At 35.9% G+C, this 19,436-nt stretch overlaps 1 protein-coding gene across 1 annotated transcript; it reads right to left on the bottom strand.

Annotated features, from left to right (window-relative positions):
* Positions 1–1,392: 1,392 nt before the first annotated feature.
* Positions 1,393–5,321, bottom strand: LOC145581449 (uncharacterized protein At4g37920-like). Its single transcript, XM_081638451.1, has 6 exons — positions 5,005–5,321; positions 4,639–4,898; positions 3,946–4,111; positions 2,149–2,393; positions 1,851–2,038; positions 1,393–1,732 (listed from the first exon to the last, which is right to left on the bottom strand). Exons 1-6 carry the CDS (start codon positions 5,171–5,173, stop codon positions 1,522–1,524), a joined length of 1,239 nt encoding a protein of 412 aa, XP_081494577.1. The 5' UTR covers positions 5,174–5,321; the 3' UTR covers positions 1,393–1,521.
* Between the last annotated feature and the right edge of the window lie 14,115 nt (positions 5,322–19,436).

Here is a 19,436-nt window from a genome sequence, read left to right as displayed (position 1 = left end):
TACAGGCTCTCGGGTTCGTATTCTAGAGGATGATTGGGCCCCCGGGGGTGGGGGGGGGGCTGGTGAAGTTTCAGGACAATTTGGTTGAGTTGGATGTTCCGACTCATGTTTCTTCTATCATTAATCCTCGTTTTTACGCGTAGGATCCTTCTATTATTCATCGGTATTTTGATAACCCTACTGCGCTTTGTATTCCCTATGGGGAGCGCCCTCAGCGACGGATGGATGATTTTGTTTATTGAAAGTATAGCCGAGATGGTCAATTCTCGACCAAATCGGCCTACGCTATGCTGGTTCGCAACTCTTTGGTTTGAGTTAGTAGTGAACCAGCTTCAGCTTCATGGTGGAAGCGTTTCTGGGGGTTGTCGATTCTCCCGAAACTGAAAATGTTTGTCTGGAAGTTGCTTCATAACGCCCTGCCTTTGTTTACCTCCCTTGCCCAAAAGGGAGTTCCTGTCAATCTTGTCTGTGTTTTTTGTCTTCAACAGCCGGAGACTCCAACGCATTTATTTAAAGATTGTTCTTTTGTTAGCAGGCTCGTTATGGACGCCCCTCCGGGCTTTGCGCCTATCTCTCCTTCCATCCTTCCTTTTGAGCGATGGTTTACGGAGTTAGTTTCTGGTTGTATCACTGCAGAAAATGGGATGCTCTATTCTTCTTCTTATCGTATCTTTAGGTACTTGGTTAACTCGTAATAATCGTGTCTTTCGGAGTGCAGTCTATTCTCCGGCCTCTATTTCTGTCTTGGTAGAGGATCGGTTTCGACGTCTCAAACAGGCTCTTTCCTTTTCCGCTGGCATATTTCTTTGAAACATTCTTCCTCTCCGTCAAGGCTGTATCCTTCGGGTTGGTTGAGAGGAGGTGACCTGGAGTTACTAGAGGCCTGTTTGGTTATTGATGGCGCTTGGGACAGTAGGGATCACAATGCGAGTGCAGGTTGGATTTTTAGAGATCTGGAATCAGATGTGGTTTTGGGTGGAGGTTCTCGTGCTTGTCAAACTTCCTCAGCTCTTCAGGCCGAATTGCAAGCTTGTTTTTAGGCTATCCGAGCTGCCTTACGGAGAAGGCTCTCGCGAGTTTCCATTTACACCGAATGTGCTTCGTTGTATGCCTTACTGTGTGGTTCTTGTTCCGACAACATCGACTGCTCGTGGTTGCTCCATGACATTAGGCTGGCTCTTGTTGATTTTCGGGCTTATCACCTTCGGAAGGTTCCTCGAACTTGGGTTGTGCCTACGCATGTCGCAGCTCGTCGTAGACAGTTTCTTTTTTGGACTTTTTAATTTGTTTTAGTGGTTACGTTTATTTCTTAGTTCTATTTGTCCCAAAAAAAAAAAAAAAAAAAAAAAAAAAAAAAAAAAAAAGGAAAAAAAAATATCATATTTTGTTAAACAGCTACTTTATTAGTTCATACTATCTGGGATTTTATGTACAAGAGGCTGATTTTAACCAGCAAAGCTACATAAAAGACATGTATACAACACAATGCTTGCAATGAATGATGATGATATGTCAAAATTTTCAGAATTCCTCCTCTGATTTGTTAGCTTCTGCACCTGTATTAACTTGGCGCTCCAAGTACTCTTCCTCTATTGTTTCCTTGAGAATGAAAAGCCTTTGGATAACCACTGGTTCATTAATTTGTTTAGCTTCCCTAATTTCGGTCTCTTCTTGACTTAGATGGTATGCATCGAGCATGATCTTTATCCACTTATGGAGCTCTTTTGGTGTCCTGCTCCATCCAGCACAGCAGAAAAACAAATATTAAATTTTAAATCCAACAATTACAGTACTCCACAGAGCAATAATTTCAGACTCAAGTCAAAATACTACTACATAATCAGACTTACGTGTAAAGACCATTAGGATCCTTGGCTTCATGTTCACTTCCAGGGGAGAAAGAGGTGGCCAAAGCTGAAAATCTCTCTTCAGGGTCTGTTATGTTAAGCAAGTGTTTGAGTAGTGTTATTTCTTTTGGTGTTATGCTTCTCATACTGCTTTTTGTTGTTTTGTAAATGCGATACATAATCTCTTTGACCTGTAGATAATCAAATTTCAAAACTAAAATTGTTGCACAAATCAACTACTTCATTCTTTTGAATTTCAATACCATATCACTCTTTGGTGCAAGGGCAAGCAGGAAAATACCTCATTCTTCATGGTTGTGGACTCTTTTGCTTTAGCCCATGCACTGTTTATCAATAATATCAATGAAGAGTCGAGTTGCTTTCCCTTGGCAAAACTTTTTATCTTCTCACAGGCAATATCAACTGATGGGGAGTTCAGGATGTCATCAAATTTAGCTTGAGCGGTATCAAATGTATCCACAATTTCTAATGTGTTATCATAAGCAGAAACTGCAGTCAAACACCTGGCAGCAAGCCTAGCAACAGCTGCTCAACAAGTATGAAAAACAAGTGTAAGACAGCAAACTCCTGTACCTTTTACAAATAAATTATACTAGTCATACTGTCAGCTTGTCTATCTTCAACAAATATTCTGATCAAGTTATTGATAGAAACCCTGAAGAACCCAGTTACTAAACATTCCAGTTAGCTGTACAGCATACTTGGCCAAGAGCACAGAGCCCTAACAAATGACACAGATACTAGGTACACAGAAGAACTGTCACTTGGATTCAGGACTCGGTAGGCATAGGTACGCGTAATGTGTCCAAATGTCATACTTGGCTATAAAACTCCATGCTTTAGGTCCAAAATGAGGTGTAAGCTCTGTCAAATATCTATATCCACATTGGAGTGTTGAGGATCTGGCATGACTTGAGGTTGACTAAAGAGTCTGAGTAACATATACACATTGCATTGCAGGTAGCTGATTAATGAGAGGATATGAGTTGGGGTATGCAAAGAGCCATCACTTGTATTTTGTCATAAAACTCCAAAGACAGGACTATTAACCAATTGTTCTCCAGCAGTAACTACTACACTGTATATAGAATTATAGATACTCTAAAAAGGGGGTATTAAGATGGCTGGAGCACCAAAAACTTTCATATATATACATCCCATAGAAAAATCAAGCACACAGAAAATAGCTGTTTGAAGTGGTTAGCTTGTTTTGGCAGGGTTAACACACAAGAACCTTCAAAGGAGCCAATTTTGTGATTTAACTGATCCTGAAAACAGCAGAGCATGTAATCTTTTCAATTTTTGTAAAATGGGCTACGATTTCGAGAGGGGTTCTATACTTCTATGTTCAATCCCAAAATCAACTCGCAATGATTCAAAGGACAAATATGGGATCTAGTTTCCTCTCTTCTCTAGTGTGAGGCAATCTACACGTGTACTGGCACATTTTGGCGGTCTCATTTCAATACAGAGGGAAACAATAGAAACATTAGTCAAAGATATCTATACAATAATATAACCAGATTACCACAAGTCAAAGTATAAATGACTCTAGTCTTTACTGATATGACTTTGCTCTATTAATGCCACATTTACAAATTATATGATTATTCCAAGGCCCCAAAGAATAGTTTTAAAGAAGGAAGTATCATGTTTAAGAATTTAAATCATAAAATTAGTATATCAAGTAATTTGGGGTCATAAGCATTTCATTTCTATTAGCCATCAGCCAAGTCTCAACATCTCTATAGAAAAACCAAACTGGCATGACTTTGCTCTATTAATGCCAAATTTACGAATTATATATTATTCCAAGGCCCCAAAGAATAGTTTAAAAGAAGGAAGTATCATGTTTAAGAATTTAAATCATAAAATTAATGTATCAAGTAATTTGGGGTCATAAGCATTTCATTTCTATTAGCCATCAGCCAAGTCTCAACATCTCTATACAAAAACCAAACTGGCAACCTGGAATCAAGCATCCACATTGTTATCAAAAGTGTGAAACAAACATATTTCACCTCAAGCACATATTGAGTTATTGACCGCTATAAAAAATTAATTATCGTTTCATTACCATCACGGTCCTCCAAGCTGTCATAAATCTGTTGAAGAAATGTGAGGTGGCGAAAGAACTCCCCACTGAAGTCTCTACGTCGCTTAGCAACAATTACATTAATATCCGTAGGATTATCTTCTATCTCCTTCAAAAGATCAGTATACCTTTCGATTTCATCATCAATCTGCAATGCTCAATCTCGATAAGATTAAAACCGATAAAAAAAATCCTATATAAAGATAAAAATCGGCTATATCAACATCAAGTCATTTATGTACTACTCATTTGGTTTACATGTAATGGGATTTCATTGATCCAAAGAAGCTAAACAACGTTTGTATCAATAGAATTCATGATTACAACGCTTGTCTATTGCTAGACTAACACAAGAACTTCAATTTCATTCCCCTCTTTTCCATATCCGAGTTTAGGCCACGGGTTCAAACATTCAACCTCAATAGAATTTACTACTTAAACCTACTTAAAAAACAATTGAACATTCTAATTTTATACTATCAGTCACTTAATATATCAATAAGCTACTCTGTATCACAGTTCAAAATACCAATGTAGTACTATAAGTCTATTCATTTTTTAAAGTACCAATTCAATGACCAATAACTCGTGCATAACCTTAAAAGACACTTATGTAAACGAGAACAGATAGAATAACAACCCGAATCAACTGAGAAAGATATAAAAAGTGGTTACCTTCTTAACTTTTCTACCCAAAGAGCTGAGTTTCCTCTTCAAAACAGGATCAGTCTCCATATCAGCACGGGTTCGACATCGGCTGTAGAATCTATCCCTATATTTCTTCCATTCTTCCCTAAAACACAAGTATTTCTTCCAATCTTTAGACCTGGGTTTCTCAGTTATAAACAAATCAATCATTTTATCACAAAATTGGGTCATTGTTAAACCCTCAACAACATCAACATCTGCTTCATCTTCCACCATTTGCGCACCACCTAATTCAGCAACAAAAACATTAAAAAAATAAAAAATAAATAAAAAAAAATCGCCCTTTAAAAATTAATTAAGTTTAAAAGTACCCAAGTGATGAATTTTGCTTACTAGTCTTGGAATCTGAAAGGGTAGATTTGAAGGTGAGATTTTGAGCTGTTTTTGAGGGTTTTAGGGTGTGGAAGTTTGAAATTGAAGAGAAAGAATGAAGTTTGGCGGGTGAAAAAGGAAGAATTATGCTGTAAATTGGAAGTTGTAATCTGAGTATGCTGCAACCCATTCTTTCGAGCTCCTGTCAAGGGTTTCTTTTTGGGGGAGGCAGGGTTTTACAGGTCAAGATACTCTTCTCTTTGCCAAGGTTCAAAAATCAGCCTATTAGTATTATCTTAAATTTTCATTAAACCCACTTTCCACAAAGAGAACATGCAGTTTGGTTGCACTCAACTTTTAATAGAACACAAAGTATTGGATGGCCACGTTTCGTGCATCAATACCTTCTTTTTCTTAAACAAAATCCTTTTCCTGCCATTTTTTCATCGTATCTTTCTTTGTCTCCACCAAACACCGTCAATCAATAATAGCTACAACTATGATAGAATTTTCCATCTCCTCTTCATCTAGAAAATCCTAAATATATTTGCAATATATCATCATCATCTTCTTGCGATGAAAAACAAGTTTTCACTCGATGACAAGATGGTGGTGGTTACAACAAAGGAGAGAAGCGAAGTCATTCATGGCGGAAGAGAGAGAAAGTCGAGAATTGAAGAGGATGGAAAGTGGAGAAAAAATAAAGATTGTTGATTATATTTGTCAATGATTTATGCTTGAATTGTTTTGATGTATAATTGCTTGAGATTCTCAGATTTTTTGAAAAATGCCCAAAAAACTGAATTGGGACTTTATTATGTGATGTATGATTATTGAAATTGATTGTCACATATGATTGTATGTTGAATTATGAGCATTTTGATAACAAATGCATGTATTTTGGTTGAAAAATAAGCAAGTTATGAATACCAATGACCTTTAGTACAAGCTCTTCAATGAAGGTTCCGCCATTATTATACATATCCTCAGATAAATTATACATATCCTCAAACAAGTTATACATATCCTCCATCAAATAACTTATATCCTCCAATAATTTATACTACGTACATATCCTCTACTGGCTTAATGATTCCTTTATTGGCTATATGATATCATTTATGATTGTGTCTATGATATCCTTTATTGACTGGATGATATCCTCTATTGACTACTCCCTCCGTCCCTTTATTTTTGCCCATTGTTATTTTTGGGTCAAACTTTGTAAACTTTGACCGTAAATTACCTTTAATCTACAAAAGATGATATAGTCATGAGTGATTTTGTTAGATTCGACTTATTACATATTTTTTTAATATCAAGTTTTTATAATTTACGTGTATCGAAATGAAACTATTTGTGTTCTAAGACACGTCTTGGAGATCGTGAAAAGTCAAATGAGGCAATAAAATAGGGATAGAGGGAATATATGATATCATGGCTGGATGATATCCTATATTGGCTATATGATGTCATCCAGCCATGATATCATATAGCCAATAGAGGATATTATCTAGCCAATAGAGGATATCATCCAGCCAGTAGAGGATATCATTCAAGACGATATCATTCAACCAATAGAAGATATCAAAACTAGCTGAACTGACGTTAGTCCGGACTGATGCAATACTTTCTCTTAATAGAAATACCACCACCTCCTCCTCTTTTACCACCAACCACCATTTCCTTTTACCTCCATCACGATCTACACAGCCGCGATAATGCCAAGGAAGGACAAGAGGAATTCGGTCGCCGGAGAAAAGGTTTGTTTTTTTTCCTAAAATCATAACCTGATGGGCGTTAGAACGGTCGCACATTCCACACTCAATCAAACACATTTATTAGCAAACACCCTACAAACCAAACATAATGATAAGTAAGAGTTCGGTCCACAAGGAACGGGATATGGTTGCTAAAGATCTTAACACTTAAGCTAATTCGATGTCTATGGTCAATTGGGGTTCGTCAAGTAGACAAAAAAACTATGATTCTAAATCGATGGGTTAAAGACACTAGGGAACGGGATTCACTCAACCAAGTCAATTAGGCAAACGAGGAGTAAAATGGACAAGGTATAGCAAGGACAATATGTAAAATCGACCTCATGCAACTAGAAAACAACTCACACTACTAAACTTAGATTCCTCATTAGTCTAGCAATAGATGATACATAATCAAATTGCAATAAGTAATGACATACTCAATTTACATTCCCATGTCAAACTAAGCATATCATGCTATCAAGCTCCTAAGTCAAGGGTAGCTAATCCTATCATGAAGAACTAACAAGCAATCTCATATAATCAATTTAATTGCAATACAAACATCAATGCTTCTCCCACATTTGCATAATTAACCCAAAAGGTTGAGCTTCACCCAACCCCTAGCAAGAACACTACTCACAACTCATGTTTATCAACATGCAAACAAGTATTAGGGTTCTAACTTCTTCAATAATTGGGGAAAAGTGATTAACAATTGAAATAACTATCATCCAATAACAAATTATCAAGAACCAAGAAGATTTAAATATCATGCAAGAACAAATAAAATCAGAAATTAAATGGAGGAAAGTAGAAGGAAATTACTAATTGAAGCTTGGAAATGTTGAATACAAAGTGTCAATTCTTGAGGATGAATCTTGAAACCAACTGTTACAATGATTAATTTGGTGAAAACTAAGCTAAATTAATGTTTCAAACTAAGAGGAGTTTCTAAAAACTAGGCTATTTCTGTCCCCACTACAAATGAACTAAAGGGGAAGTATTTATACTCCCCGAAACACATAGGGAAATCCGTCAAAAGAAAACGGATTCCCAGCGAAGGAGCACCCGCTCCACCTGAGGAGCGCCCGCTCCACGGCTAGGAGCGCCCGCTCCAGATTGCTGCACGCCCTCTCCAGCTGTCTTCAGAATACAAGCAGTTTTGAAAGTTTGGGGAGGAGCGAGCGCCCGCACCTCACAGGTGCACGCCCGCTCCTCACAGGGTGCACTTGGCAGTAAGTTTGCAGGAAGTTTGGAGCGCCCGCTCTTGACAGGTACACGCCCGCTCCTCACAGGGTGCACTTGGCAGTAAGTTTGCAAGAAGTTTGGAGCGCCCGCTCTTGAGAGGTGCACGCCCGCTCCAACAGGAGCGGGCTCTCCTTTCTCTAATTTTCTTGCCTTAGACAAAATCCATGCATCGAATGCTTGCCAAACTGAATCAATAAACCTGCAAAACATGGACAAACACAAACCAAGGAGGGGCAAGGCCGAGATAAAACATTTTCATTCAAAACGGGTTAGAAAGAGGGGAAATGAATGCAAAACCGGGTTTAAATTAACACAATAAGTGGTCAAATAAACCACTTATCATAACCAAACGCCCGGTTTTTTCAAACGACCTAGGCGGCAACGCCTAGTTTGTGCAAACAACTGTACGAGCGTTCAAAAAATCTGGGCGGTTGAGGTAAAATGTTCAGATTTTTTGAACGACTGTACAGTTGTTCGCACGAACTGGGCGTTTCCGCCTAGGTCGTTCGAAAAAACCGGGTGTTTGCCTGATTTTTTTTTAAAAAAAAAGAATTTGGTTTCTTATATTTTCGCTGTTGTTGTTTATTATTGTTTTTTTTAAAAAAAAAAAAATCATAGCTTCGTTAGTTTGTTTATAGTCTAGATTTGTACTAATTTGTTTTTTTGGGTTGAAAATTGAATTTATGATTTATTATTTGGTTGAAAGTTTGGATATTTGGGTGTTATTGATTAAAAAGACCGTTTCTTATATTTTGTTATAATTAATTGGTTGATATGTGTACTAGTTTATTATTTAGAAAATTGAATTTATGATTTATTATTTGGTTGAAAGTTTGGATATTTGGGTGTTATTGATTAGAAGTATTGTTTCTTGTAATTTTTATAATTAATTGGTTGACATGTGTACTAGTTTATTATTTAGAGAATTGAATTTATGATTGATTATTTGTTTGAAAGTTTGGATATTTGGGTGTTATTGATTAGAAATATTGTTTCTTGTATTTTGTTATAATTAATTGGTTGATATGTGTAGTAGTTTTAGTTGGCATTGGCAAAGATACAACTTTTGTTGAGTTCGCCAAATTCCTTTTTAAACAAATTTAAGCATATTGGGTTGTTTTAATCCAACTTTTTTTGTGAATTTGGGTGCAAAGTTTTGTGGTAATACATTATAGGATTGTATCAATGCCATTTTTAAACTCATTAGATTAAAAATCACAAGTATTGATGCCATTTTATTCTAATTTTAGAATGTAGTCAAGGGTTCTGGTCCATAACATGCTAGATCACGCGGTATTAATGCGTCGATTAGGAGAGATAGGGGACCGGGGATTAGTATACGGGAAAGTAGTTTGGTACCAGAGCGCGATAGAGTAGTGGATGATTTTGGGACTCATTTAGATGAGCAGGAGGGAGCCGGTAGTTGGCCTAATGCTTTGTTGAGGACTATCTGCTCGGGTTCGGGTTCGAGATATGAGGATGATGGACCTGAGGACGATGAAGCTGAGGCTGAGGAGCAGCCGACTGTCGTGACGAGAGGTCCTGATGGGAGATTTACGAGTTCACGACCACCTCGATCTGTAGCGTCTTGGCTTATTCAAGGGCCGATAGATGGTGGGCCCGAGGATGGGAGCGTTATTCCTAGTTTCGGGGTCCATGTTGCTTGATATATTTGGGATGGGGAAGGTTGACGGTTTTTGAGATGTCATACTAGAGATGGTGTGTGTTAAGAGTTGAGTGAATGGATAGAGGGATTTACGCCTGCCATTACTACGCGGATACGGCAAACTGGATTGTCGTACCTGTAACACCCTAGAAATTCCTTTCCTTTAAATTACCTGTTTTGCTCTTTTTAAAACTCAAAATAGGAAAATCTAAGACATTACCGCCACTGTGAAAACGGCTAATGCAGCTATCAAAGACACACAGCGGAAGACAATCTTTAAAAACATTCAACTTAAAAAGCCAACCAAACGAAAGTAAAGTCAAACCAAAATAAAACGAAGTCAACCTACAACTTGGAACCATTGTAGGCCCTTAACAAAATCGAACCAACTCAAAACCTTTGCATTAGTCTCACATGCATATTATAATAAAATAATTAAAGCAATAAACACATCATAAACTTATGGAAACTAGCATGATTCGCTCTTCACTCATGCCCACCATGAATATGCTTTATCACTTGAAAAGCTTTTTTCTACTTGTTTCCACTACTCTCCATTAAAAATGGGTCATCATAAGGCCAAGGTAAAGACAAGGCTAAACAAACATACAAACACACAATCAGCATTGCTGAGTACATAAGCGTAATTAAACACACTAACAAGCTTTCACATATCAAGACACAACTTACCTTGTTGCACCTGTTTACAAGCATGCAACATACAACATGACCCTCAATTAAATAACTAATTGATTCATTTAGCATTGATTATGCATCAAACGAGTTTCCCCCCTAACCTGCCCCCAATAAAGGGGTACTAACACGGGAGCTAACCGTGCTAGTATAAAAGAACCCCTCGTAAGTGGCGGAATTCCTGCGCATAATAAAATAGGAAAATACAGCGTCTTGTACTCCCAATAGAAGTTATGGTTAAATGTAAAACCCCATAACTCCCCCCATATGTTCATACTCAAGGTATATACGTTCCAAGAATTTTGGTGCGTAATCTCTTTCACTTTACGTTGTTTACATATTATTAGACTTGGTGATGACTCTCAAACCATAACACAATCAATCATTATAATTATTCAAACGATTAAACATACCAATTTAATTCTTGAATAATTAGTGACTACATAATATTTAATATTGAACCCTTTTTAAATCTATCTCGATGTCAAAGACACCTTAAACGCATAATGCGCCAAAATTCCTATCCATCGCTGTTAAAAACACCCTAAGTGCACTAAGACACCAATACATAATTTATTCCTCGTGTACATAGACATTTAATTAGCTCTTTCCTCATGTTTATAGCATCAACAAAAATTATATGAACCATAATAAAATTCCTTTTTAATATTCCTGTAGACACCTGATTGTGTCTCCTTAAAAACCAAACCCGGTGATAAATATCTTTCACGTTGTTGATTATCGAACAAGGTGAAAAGTGAAAGTCTTGTGATGCGGTCGTTTTAATAAAAATACTTCTTTCTGTTTTCGAAAATATTTATTTTCGTACTCTATTTATGGAGAACGTCCAATCCAGTTTAGTTTGGTCCATGATAAGGGTCCAATGATGGTGTATTTGGATGGGGCTCGGAAAGATCTTTCCAACGATACATTATAAGCCCAATTCCGATGAATAATGAGGAAGTTATGGTCAAAATACTAAATTGGGCCCGAAATGAGTTTTATATACGGCCCAATGATCAAGTGGAGGGCTCATTAATTATTATTCCTGAAATCATTAGGATTGAATTTAATCTTCTAGAATAATCTAGAAAGTTCTTTTAAATTCTAGTGGAATTAGGATTAATAATTATATTTTTTAGAAAATAAAGAATTTTATTTGGAATAAAACAAGTGTTTTAAAAGATTAAATCTGATTCTTAAAGGATAAGTACGGATGTTAATTAGTCTAATTTAATTAGATTAAGGACTCCGTACAGTTTTAAATTAACGCGTTCACCATCGCGAAACGATAGCTCTATCGCGCCGCAATGGAACCATTGCGTCGCGATGGACACTGTCGCGTCGCGATGGAAGTGTCTTACTCCGAATCGAATTCGATCTTTTCTGATCATTTCGGGACTATTTTCTCTATAAATAGGGTCGTATTTCCCCATTTTCAATCATCAACAATCATCATATCTTCTCTCTTAAGCTAGAAGCTTGTTGTTTCTCCCTCTTTCTAAGCTTAGCCTTTTTCAAACACAATACCACATTCACGAGTCTTAGACACACCCAGCCAAGTTCGAAGTTGCCTTCGCCCTAGACGTGAAAAGTTGATACTTTCTGAGTGTTTGGTCCCAAATCCCTATTTCAATTATTTAAATTAATTGTTTGATTTAATATTTTCCTTGAAGTTACTAACGTGTGTATTGTTTTGATAGAAAGAGATACGAGGCAACAAAGTAAGTAGTTTTATTGCTATATCTTTAGAAAGCATGCTTATTTTATTTTTAAATTAATTCCTAGTATTATGTTAGGATGTTATTTATTGTTTTCTAGTATCATGTTTAGGTTTAGCTTCCTATTTCTTCTATCATATTAGTATCATGTTAGGATTAAAGCTTTGATCTTTATGGTTAAGTAACATGCTAGGATTTGTTATTAATCTTGTTAGTATCATGCCTAGGATCTTGCTAATTTTATTATTATGCTTTGATGAGATTGAGATTATGATAATGATTTGTTGTATCAATATATTATCATGTTTCTTGATATATTATTGTTATTGCTTGATCACGCCCTCTCTTGCAAGTTTAAAGGGAATTTGTACTTGAAATCACGCTTAATAAGATAACTAATAATTTTATTTAGGCTAATGTGATTTTAATTCAAGTGATCGCCAATAATAGATTTGTTTGTGCATTAATGTTCAACCAACATAGATTAAACAGGTTTAGGGTTAACATATTGACTGTATGTTAGTCAGAAAGCGCACATGAATTTGAGAAGAATAAAGTAGATGCCTATTTTTAGGGCAAGTTCAATCTCTTTTACGTTGGATTTGTACCTTCATCCTCGAATATCCAGTCATGGTTCCAGACCACTATGGATTTAGCGATCTCATGGATCGTGAAGGTGTGTAACCTTCACCCCGTGAACGGTTTACAAGTTCCTAAAACTTGTTGGCGACTCTTTTGCTCTAACTTCCTTCCCTTTGGACGCCACCATGCTTAAGTGTATGATCACAGTGTGGCTCAAATGTGGGATGCTTGAGATATTCCCTACAATTCCAAACCAAATTAAACATTTAGTTTAATTAAACATGCTCTCTATCATGCCAATAACAAAAGTGTGGTTCATTTACAACATGCCAAAATAATTATTTCCATTCAATAATCCATCACAAATAATCCATGCTTCATAATTCAATCACCAACATTAACCAAATAATAAATTCCAATCAAAATCTATCATGATACTATTTGGAATCAAGTATTCAAAGTCTAACATGTTCCTACATCACTAAATAAATACCAAGTACGTGAACGTACCTTGAATACGACCTTAAAATCGCCACGACTAAAAGAAATCACTCACTTGGAAGTCTCCTACAATCCAAAATTATAACATGGCATTAAAATCCACTCCACACAAATTTCCAGCAATATATATACTTATTAAATCACTCATAATTTAATTAAAACAAGTCGAAAATTAATTTAAAACCCCTTACTCTAATCCCAATTAATGGGTAGTCAAAATTTTCTACAAGAAACTTAATTTTAGCTTACTAACAAAATTTCCAGAAATATTAATTCATTAAAACTTGCTGTAAATATGCTTTAAAACCCTCAAATCAAAGATTTAAACCACCCTAAATCATATTCCTTCAATAATCAATTATTTACAATTCTAGGGTTTCGAATTTGGGGCTTTTTTTAATTAAAATCAAGATCTGAAAATTAATTTGCATCATACTTATAATCAAACATCAAAAAATCATCACAAAACCCATAAATCATAATTAGATTGAAGAATCAAAGCAAAAGAATAAAAATAAATATTTTTTTTTATTTTTTGAATTTGGTGCGCTGGACAGCAGCCACGGCACCACAGCTAGCAGACGGCTGTTGGTGGTGCCGCTATTGTCGCCGGTGTCTGCTGGTGGTGCAGAGGCCCACCGGTGGGCGTGGTGGTGGCCGGCGGTGGTCCATGAAAAAGGGGAAAGGGGAAAAGAAAGAAAAAGAAAAGAAAATAAGAGAGAAGAGAGAGAAAATTTACCTTGAGTATTCTCCACTCTGGGCAAAGTTTAATTTGCCCATGTGTTGAATATTTATACCCCTTTTTCTCTAGAAACCCTCCTACTCTTAAATTCCCTTTCTATCCTTACTAATCTCTTTCCTAATAAAACTTAACTTTTATAAAATTTTCCTTTTATAAAACTTTCCTAAAATATTCCCAACTTATTAAAAGAAATAATTAAATAAAACTTTCCTTTTATAAAATATTTCCAAACTTATTAAAATAAATAATTAAAATGCCATAAATAATTCATTTCGAATTATTTAAATACTTCACAAAATACTTATTTAAAATAAAATACGTATAAAAATACTGGGTATTACAGCACCTGTCGAGCATTATGCACTCGGCGTTTAACTCTAGGCTCCTAAAGGTCATCGTAGTTAGGATCCATATCACCCTCAATAACTCGTGACACATGCCTAAGCATCACAGGATCGCTGGCAATAACCTGATCAACAAGGTTGCGGAAAAGAGCTCGATCCTTATCATTTTCATCAACTATATTAGGAATGTCGACACCCTCTCCAATGACAAGGGTCCTCCAATATGGATGAATGTTCTTCGAATACAACCCCTTCCCTGCAGCAGCTGAGTCGTATATTTGGCACGCACAAGGTAACCCGTGGGTAGTACATAGAGCACACCCACAACGTCGATGGATATCTGTACTCAACCCTCGCATCCTGTTCATCTCACCGAGAAGAATAGATAGAAAATAGTGGGATACCTTTCCGTTCAGCTGATGCAAAGGCTTATGCTTGTACTTATGACCATGACTTGCTCTACATGCCTTCAACCCATTACGAATGGCTATGATCTGGTTCTCAATCGAGCAGTGCACCTGAGCCCAAACTGTGTCTAAAGAACCTGTTGAACTGTCAATCCAACACTTCAATGCTAAATGCTGGCTCTCAACCCTGCAGTTGTTAACATTATATTGCCGAAGTGCAGTACCTGATTTGTCCAAAACATCACAAACTTCTCCTTGTGTATGAGCCAAGTGTCCACAACATAGTTAATCATTTTCGGCCCCACTTGGTTTTCAACACTGCAAGTTCTCTATTATATGCCTCTTCAGATGTAGCATTTATCACAAGCCTCCACCTCCCATTTTTGAACGTGGCACCAATCTCCTTTTTTTTTTCAAACATGGAAGTAACCTTCGCCTCAACATCTTTGTTAATATGATACACACACAACATGTGTCTTGTGTTTGGAAACACGCTCTTCAACACTGCACAAAGGCCAAGCTCCTTATCTGTCAGTAGTACCGACGGCTCTCTATGATGACCGATGAACAACCTCAAGCACTGAAGCACCCACCGATAACTTTCTTGGGACTCTGACCTCATGAATGCGTATGCAACAAGAAAGTTCTGATTAGTCGGTGTAACCCCAACAATCTCAAAGAATGACATGCCGTATCGGTTCGTCTTGTAAGTGGAATCCATACCTATCACGTACGGGTATGTGCGTAGCAAATTTGTCATGATCGGGTGTGCCATGAAAGCATGTTGCAACACATTGTTGGTATCAGTAAAAACCCAAGTGAGGTATTTGCTCTTTCTAGCCAAATGAAGCACCCGGTAAACTACTTCTCTTCCCTTGAATCACTCCATTCTTATGTTACTTCTGCAGTTATAGACATGCCTGATGTTTGGATGGTCTCCGGGAAACTTTTCTACAAGAGTTCTCATGATGTGTCGAGGGGCACCTGTGCCTGAGTCATGTCACGCACTACCTGCTTAGTAGCATGACTAAGACCGCTAATTTGTCGATGTCCCTCAGGATAAAGAACCAAAGAATGATTGTGTGTGTCGTTCAAGCAACTGAGCTTCCAACCACTTACTACTCTGACATACTCAACCTTGAGTTTGAAGGGACAACTGTTTGCCTTGATTTTGGTGTCTTTGCGTATCGCGTTCATCATGTCTCATATCATGCTCTTTTTTCCACGATCACAACTCACATATCAATACAATCGACCACTCCGATCGGTCTTGTAAAAGGCCTTCACTAACATAAATTCGAGCGGCCGACAAACATTTTGTGCCCATAGAACAACATCCTCAAAACTTGGAAACACTGCGTCTGTCAAAAAATGTCCGGTGTAGTCCACACCATCACCATCCTCAGACTCAGAATCCTATATGAATATTAATAAAAGTTTAGAACCAACAAACACGACTAATAATAATAACAACAAAAATAATAACAATTCTAACAACACAACTAATTATAAAAAACTTAATATATTCAACAATACCCTAAACTTTTTAAACCCTATAATAATTCTAATAGCAATATTATAATATTATAATATAATTCTAATAACAGTAATAATTTCGAATGTGTGAAATCCAATAACAATTCGTATGCGTGAAATCCAATAATATTTCGTATGCGTGAAATCCAAAAAAAAAAGAGAAATCGAAACCCAGGCAAACGCCTAAGATTTTCGGAAAACCTAGGCTGAAACGCCTAGTGTTTTCGAAACATCCAATACCTAGGCTGAAACGCCTAGTGTTTTTGAAACATCCTAGGCGTTTCAGCTTAGGTTTTTCGAAAATCCTAGGTGTTTGCCTGGGTTTCGATATTTTTAAAAAAATTATCGCAACATACCGAGTCCGTACGGTTCGACGAGCGTCAAAGGATGTGTTTCTGGTCTTTCGTCGTTGTCCATAAGATCCTACGAATTTGATTAGGGGTTGTTAAATATCGCCCTCGGATATCTACTAATGCCCGTAAAATAAAATAAAATTACGTACTTATCCTTATAATAACGATTATAAAAATAATTAAATTTACCTCAATTTCACACTTTTACCATATACAAAAATTTTAACCGTTCTCTCTAGTGGTCAACGGCCACCAACGCTCATCGGTCAACCATATAAATTTTTTAAATTTGAAGCCGTACGGACTCGGTACGTTGTGATAATTTTTTTATAAAAATTCGAAACCCAGGAAAACGCCTAGGATTTTCGAAAACCCCAGGCTGAAACGCCTAGTTTTTTCGAATATCCTAGGATGTTTCGAAAAAACTAGGGGTTTCAGCCTAGGATTTTCGAAAATCTTAGACATTTTCCTGGGTTTCGATTTTCAACCCAAAAAAAAACAAATTAGTACAAATCTAAACTATAAACAAACTAACGAAGTTGTGATTTTTTTTTTAAAAAAACAATAATAAGAAACAACAATAGCGAAAAATAAAAAAAAAACGAATTTTAAAAAAAAAAAAAAAAACCCTAGTTTTTTTCGAACGTTCTAGGCTCAAACGCCTAGTTCGTGCAAACAACCGTGCGGTTGTTCGAAAAACTGGGCGTTTGAGCTTAGGACGTTCGAAAAACCGGGCGTTTGCCTGCGATTTCAGAAAATAATAAAAAAAAAAAACAAACCTTTTCTCCGACGACTGACTTCCCTTTGTCCTTCCTCGTCATTACTGCGGCTGTGTAGATCGTGGAACCGAAGGTAAAAGGAGTTGGTGGTTAAAAGAGGAAGAGGTGGTGGTAGTGGTGGGTAGTATGAAGAGGTGGTGGTGGTTGTTGTTGTTTAGAGAGATAATTATGTTTAAGAGAGTGAACAAGGAGTGAGAGTATGGGGGGTAATTTTTTTGATAAACTAAGGGTAAATTTGTAATTTTATTTTATTTTGCAGGCGTTAGTTAGATATTTGAGGGCAACGTTTAGAGCAAGGCCAATAGATGACCAAAAACTTTTGGTCATGAAATTATTTATTATTATTCTCTATTATACTTTACCAATGACCAAAATTCATGACCACCCATATTTTAATACCCCAATGGTTGCTCAAGAAAGTTTGGTCATGAACTTTCTCTCTCCTACTTTTATCATACCCCACTATACATTCTCTTTCTTCAATCTCACCCTAATAAATACCACGTGGCACTCTCTCATGCTTTGCCCAACAATTTAGTTTTGGTCATGGGGAAGCCTTGGTCATCACCTAAAAACCCCATTTTTTGTTTATTTTCAATATTATAATGCTAATATATTATTCTCTCTCCTCATGACCAAAGTATTGGTCACCTGCTGGCCATACTCTTAGCTTCCCACATTTGATTTTGCAAAAGTTTAAAAATTTGTTTGATTTTAAAAATTACAGTGGTTAGGGTGGTTGACCGATGAGCGTTGGAGGCCGAAAACGGTTAAAATTTTTGTGTACGGTAAAAGTGTGAAATTGAGGTAAAATTAATTATTTTTATAATCGTTATTATAAGGATAAGTATGTAATTTTATTTTATTTTGCGGTCGTTAATTAGATATTCGATGGCGATATTTGACAAAAAAAGAAGAGTAAGGGTTACAATTGAATTATTTTTCTCAACTGCTATTTGTCGCTCCCATTTTACCAGGTAACGCTCCCTTTTTGACTTGAATGGACCACTATGCCCTTTATGCAATTTGGGTTATAAAAAGGACCTTGTTCCCCATTTGGACACAATACATGAAACGGTCCCCTTACTTCACGACATTGTTGTCCCGAGCTTCCCAAAATCGGTCCCCACGACCATGCAACCAAATCGGTCCCCACGACCACCTAAATTTTCTATTTTCAAAAATCGTTAAATTTGCCGACGGGTCTTGGGTCATGGACGGCGAGTGGAACATACGTACGCCGGAGAATGCGTCGGATCATTCTGTAAGTTTTTTTTTTTATTTTCGGTAATTAGGACATCCGCCTAAAATTTCCGGATGTCCTAGGTACATCCGCCTAAAATTTCCGGATGTACCAAGGAACATCCGGAAATTTCAAGCGGATGTACCTAGGGACATCCGGAAATTTTAGGCGGATGTCCCTATAATTTTTTTTTTTTTAAGTACGTTTATTAAGTTTTTTTTTTTATGTATTTTTTTTCCGTGGTCTTGTGATTATTGTTGTGATTTAGTATTTGATAATTAATGTAATTTTGTTGTATTAATATGATTATTAGTAATATGTTTATTTTTTGTTTCATTATTATTATTATTATTATTATTATTATTATTAGTAATATGTTGATATTATTGTTGTTGTTGTAGTTGATATTATTATTGTTGTTGTTGCTGTTATTTTTATTGTTGTTGTTGTTGTTGATATTGTTATTATTAATTAGTAGAAATATAATTTTAATATTAATATTAATATTATTAATATTGTTATTATTAATTAGTAGAAATATAATTTTAATATTAATATTAATATTATTAATATTATTATTATTATTGTTATTGTTATTATTATTATTATTTATTTATTAATTAACGTTATGGTCTTATAAATTGTTTTGTAGTTGTTGTTATAATTTTTTATTATCATTAATATTGTTATTGTTTTGTATTTGTTGTTATTATTATTAGTATTGTTATTAGTATTGTTATTATTATTATTATTATTATTAGTATTGTTTTTATTATTTTTATTATTTTAATTATAATTATTATTATTATTATTATTGTTTTTATTATTATTATTTTGACATAAAGCATGTTTTGTTTAATTTGTATAGGATATGG

Source organism: Chenopodium album, chromosome 15 (genome assembly GCF_948465745.1).
Source record: "Chenopodium album chromosome 15, dcCheAlbu1.1, whole genome shotgun sequence".
Classification (NCBI taxonomy): Eukaryota; Viridiplantae; Streptophyta; class Magnoliopsida; order Caryophyllales; family Amaranthaceae; genus Chenopodium; species Chenopodium album.
This window is presented reverse-complemented; position numbering and strand designations above follow the sequence as displayed.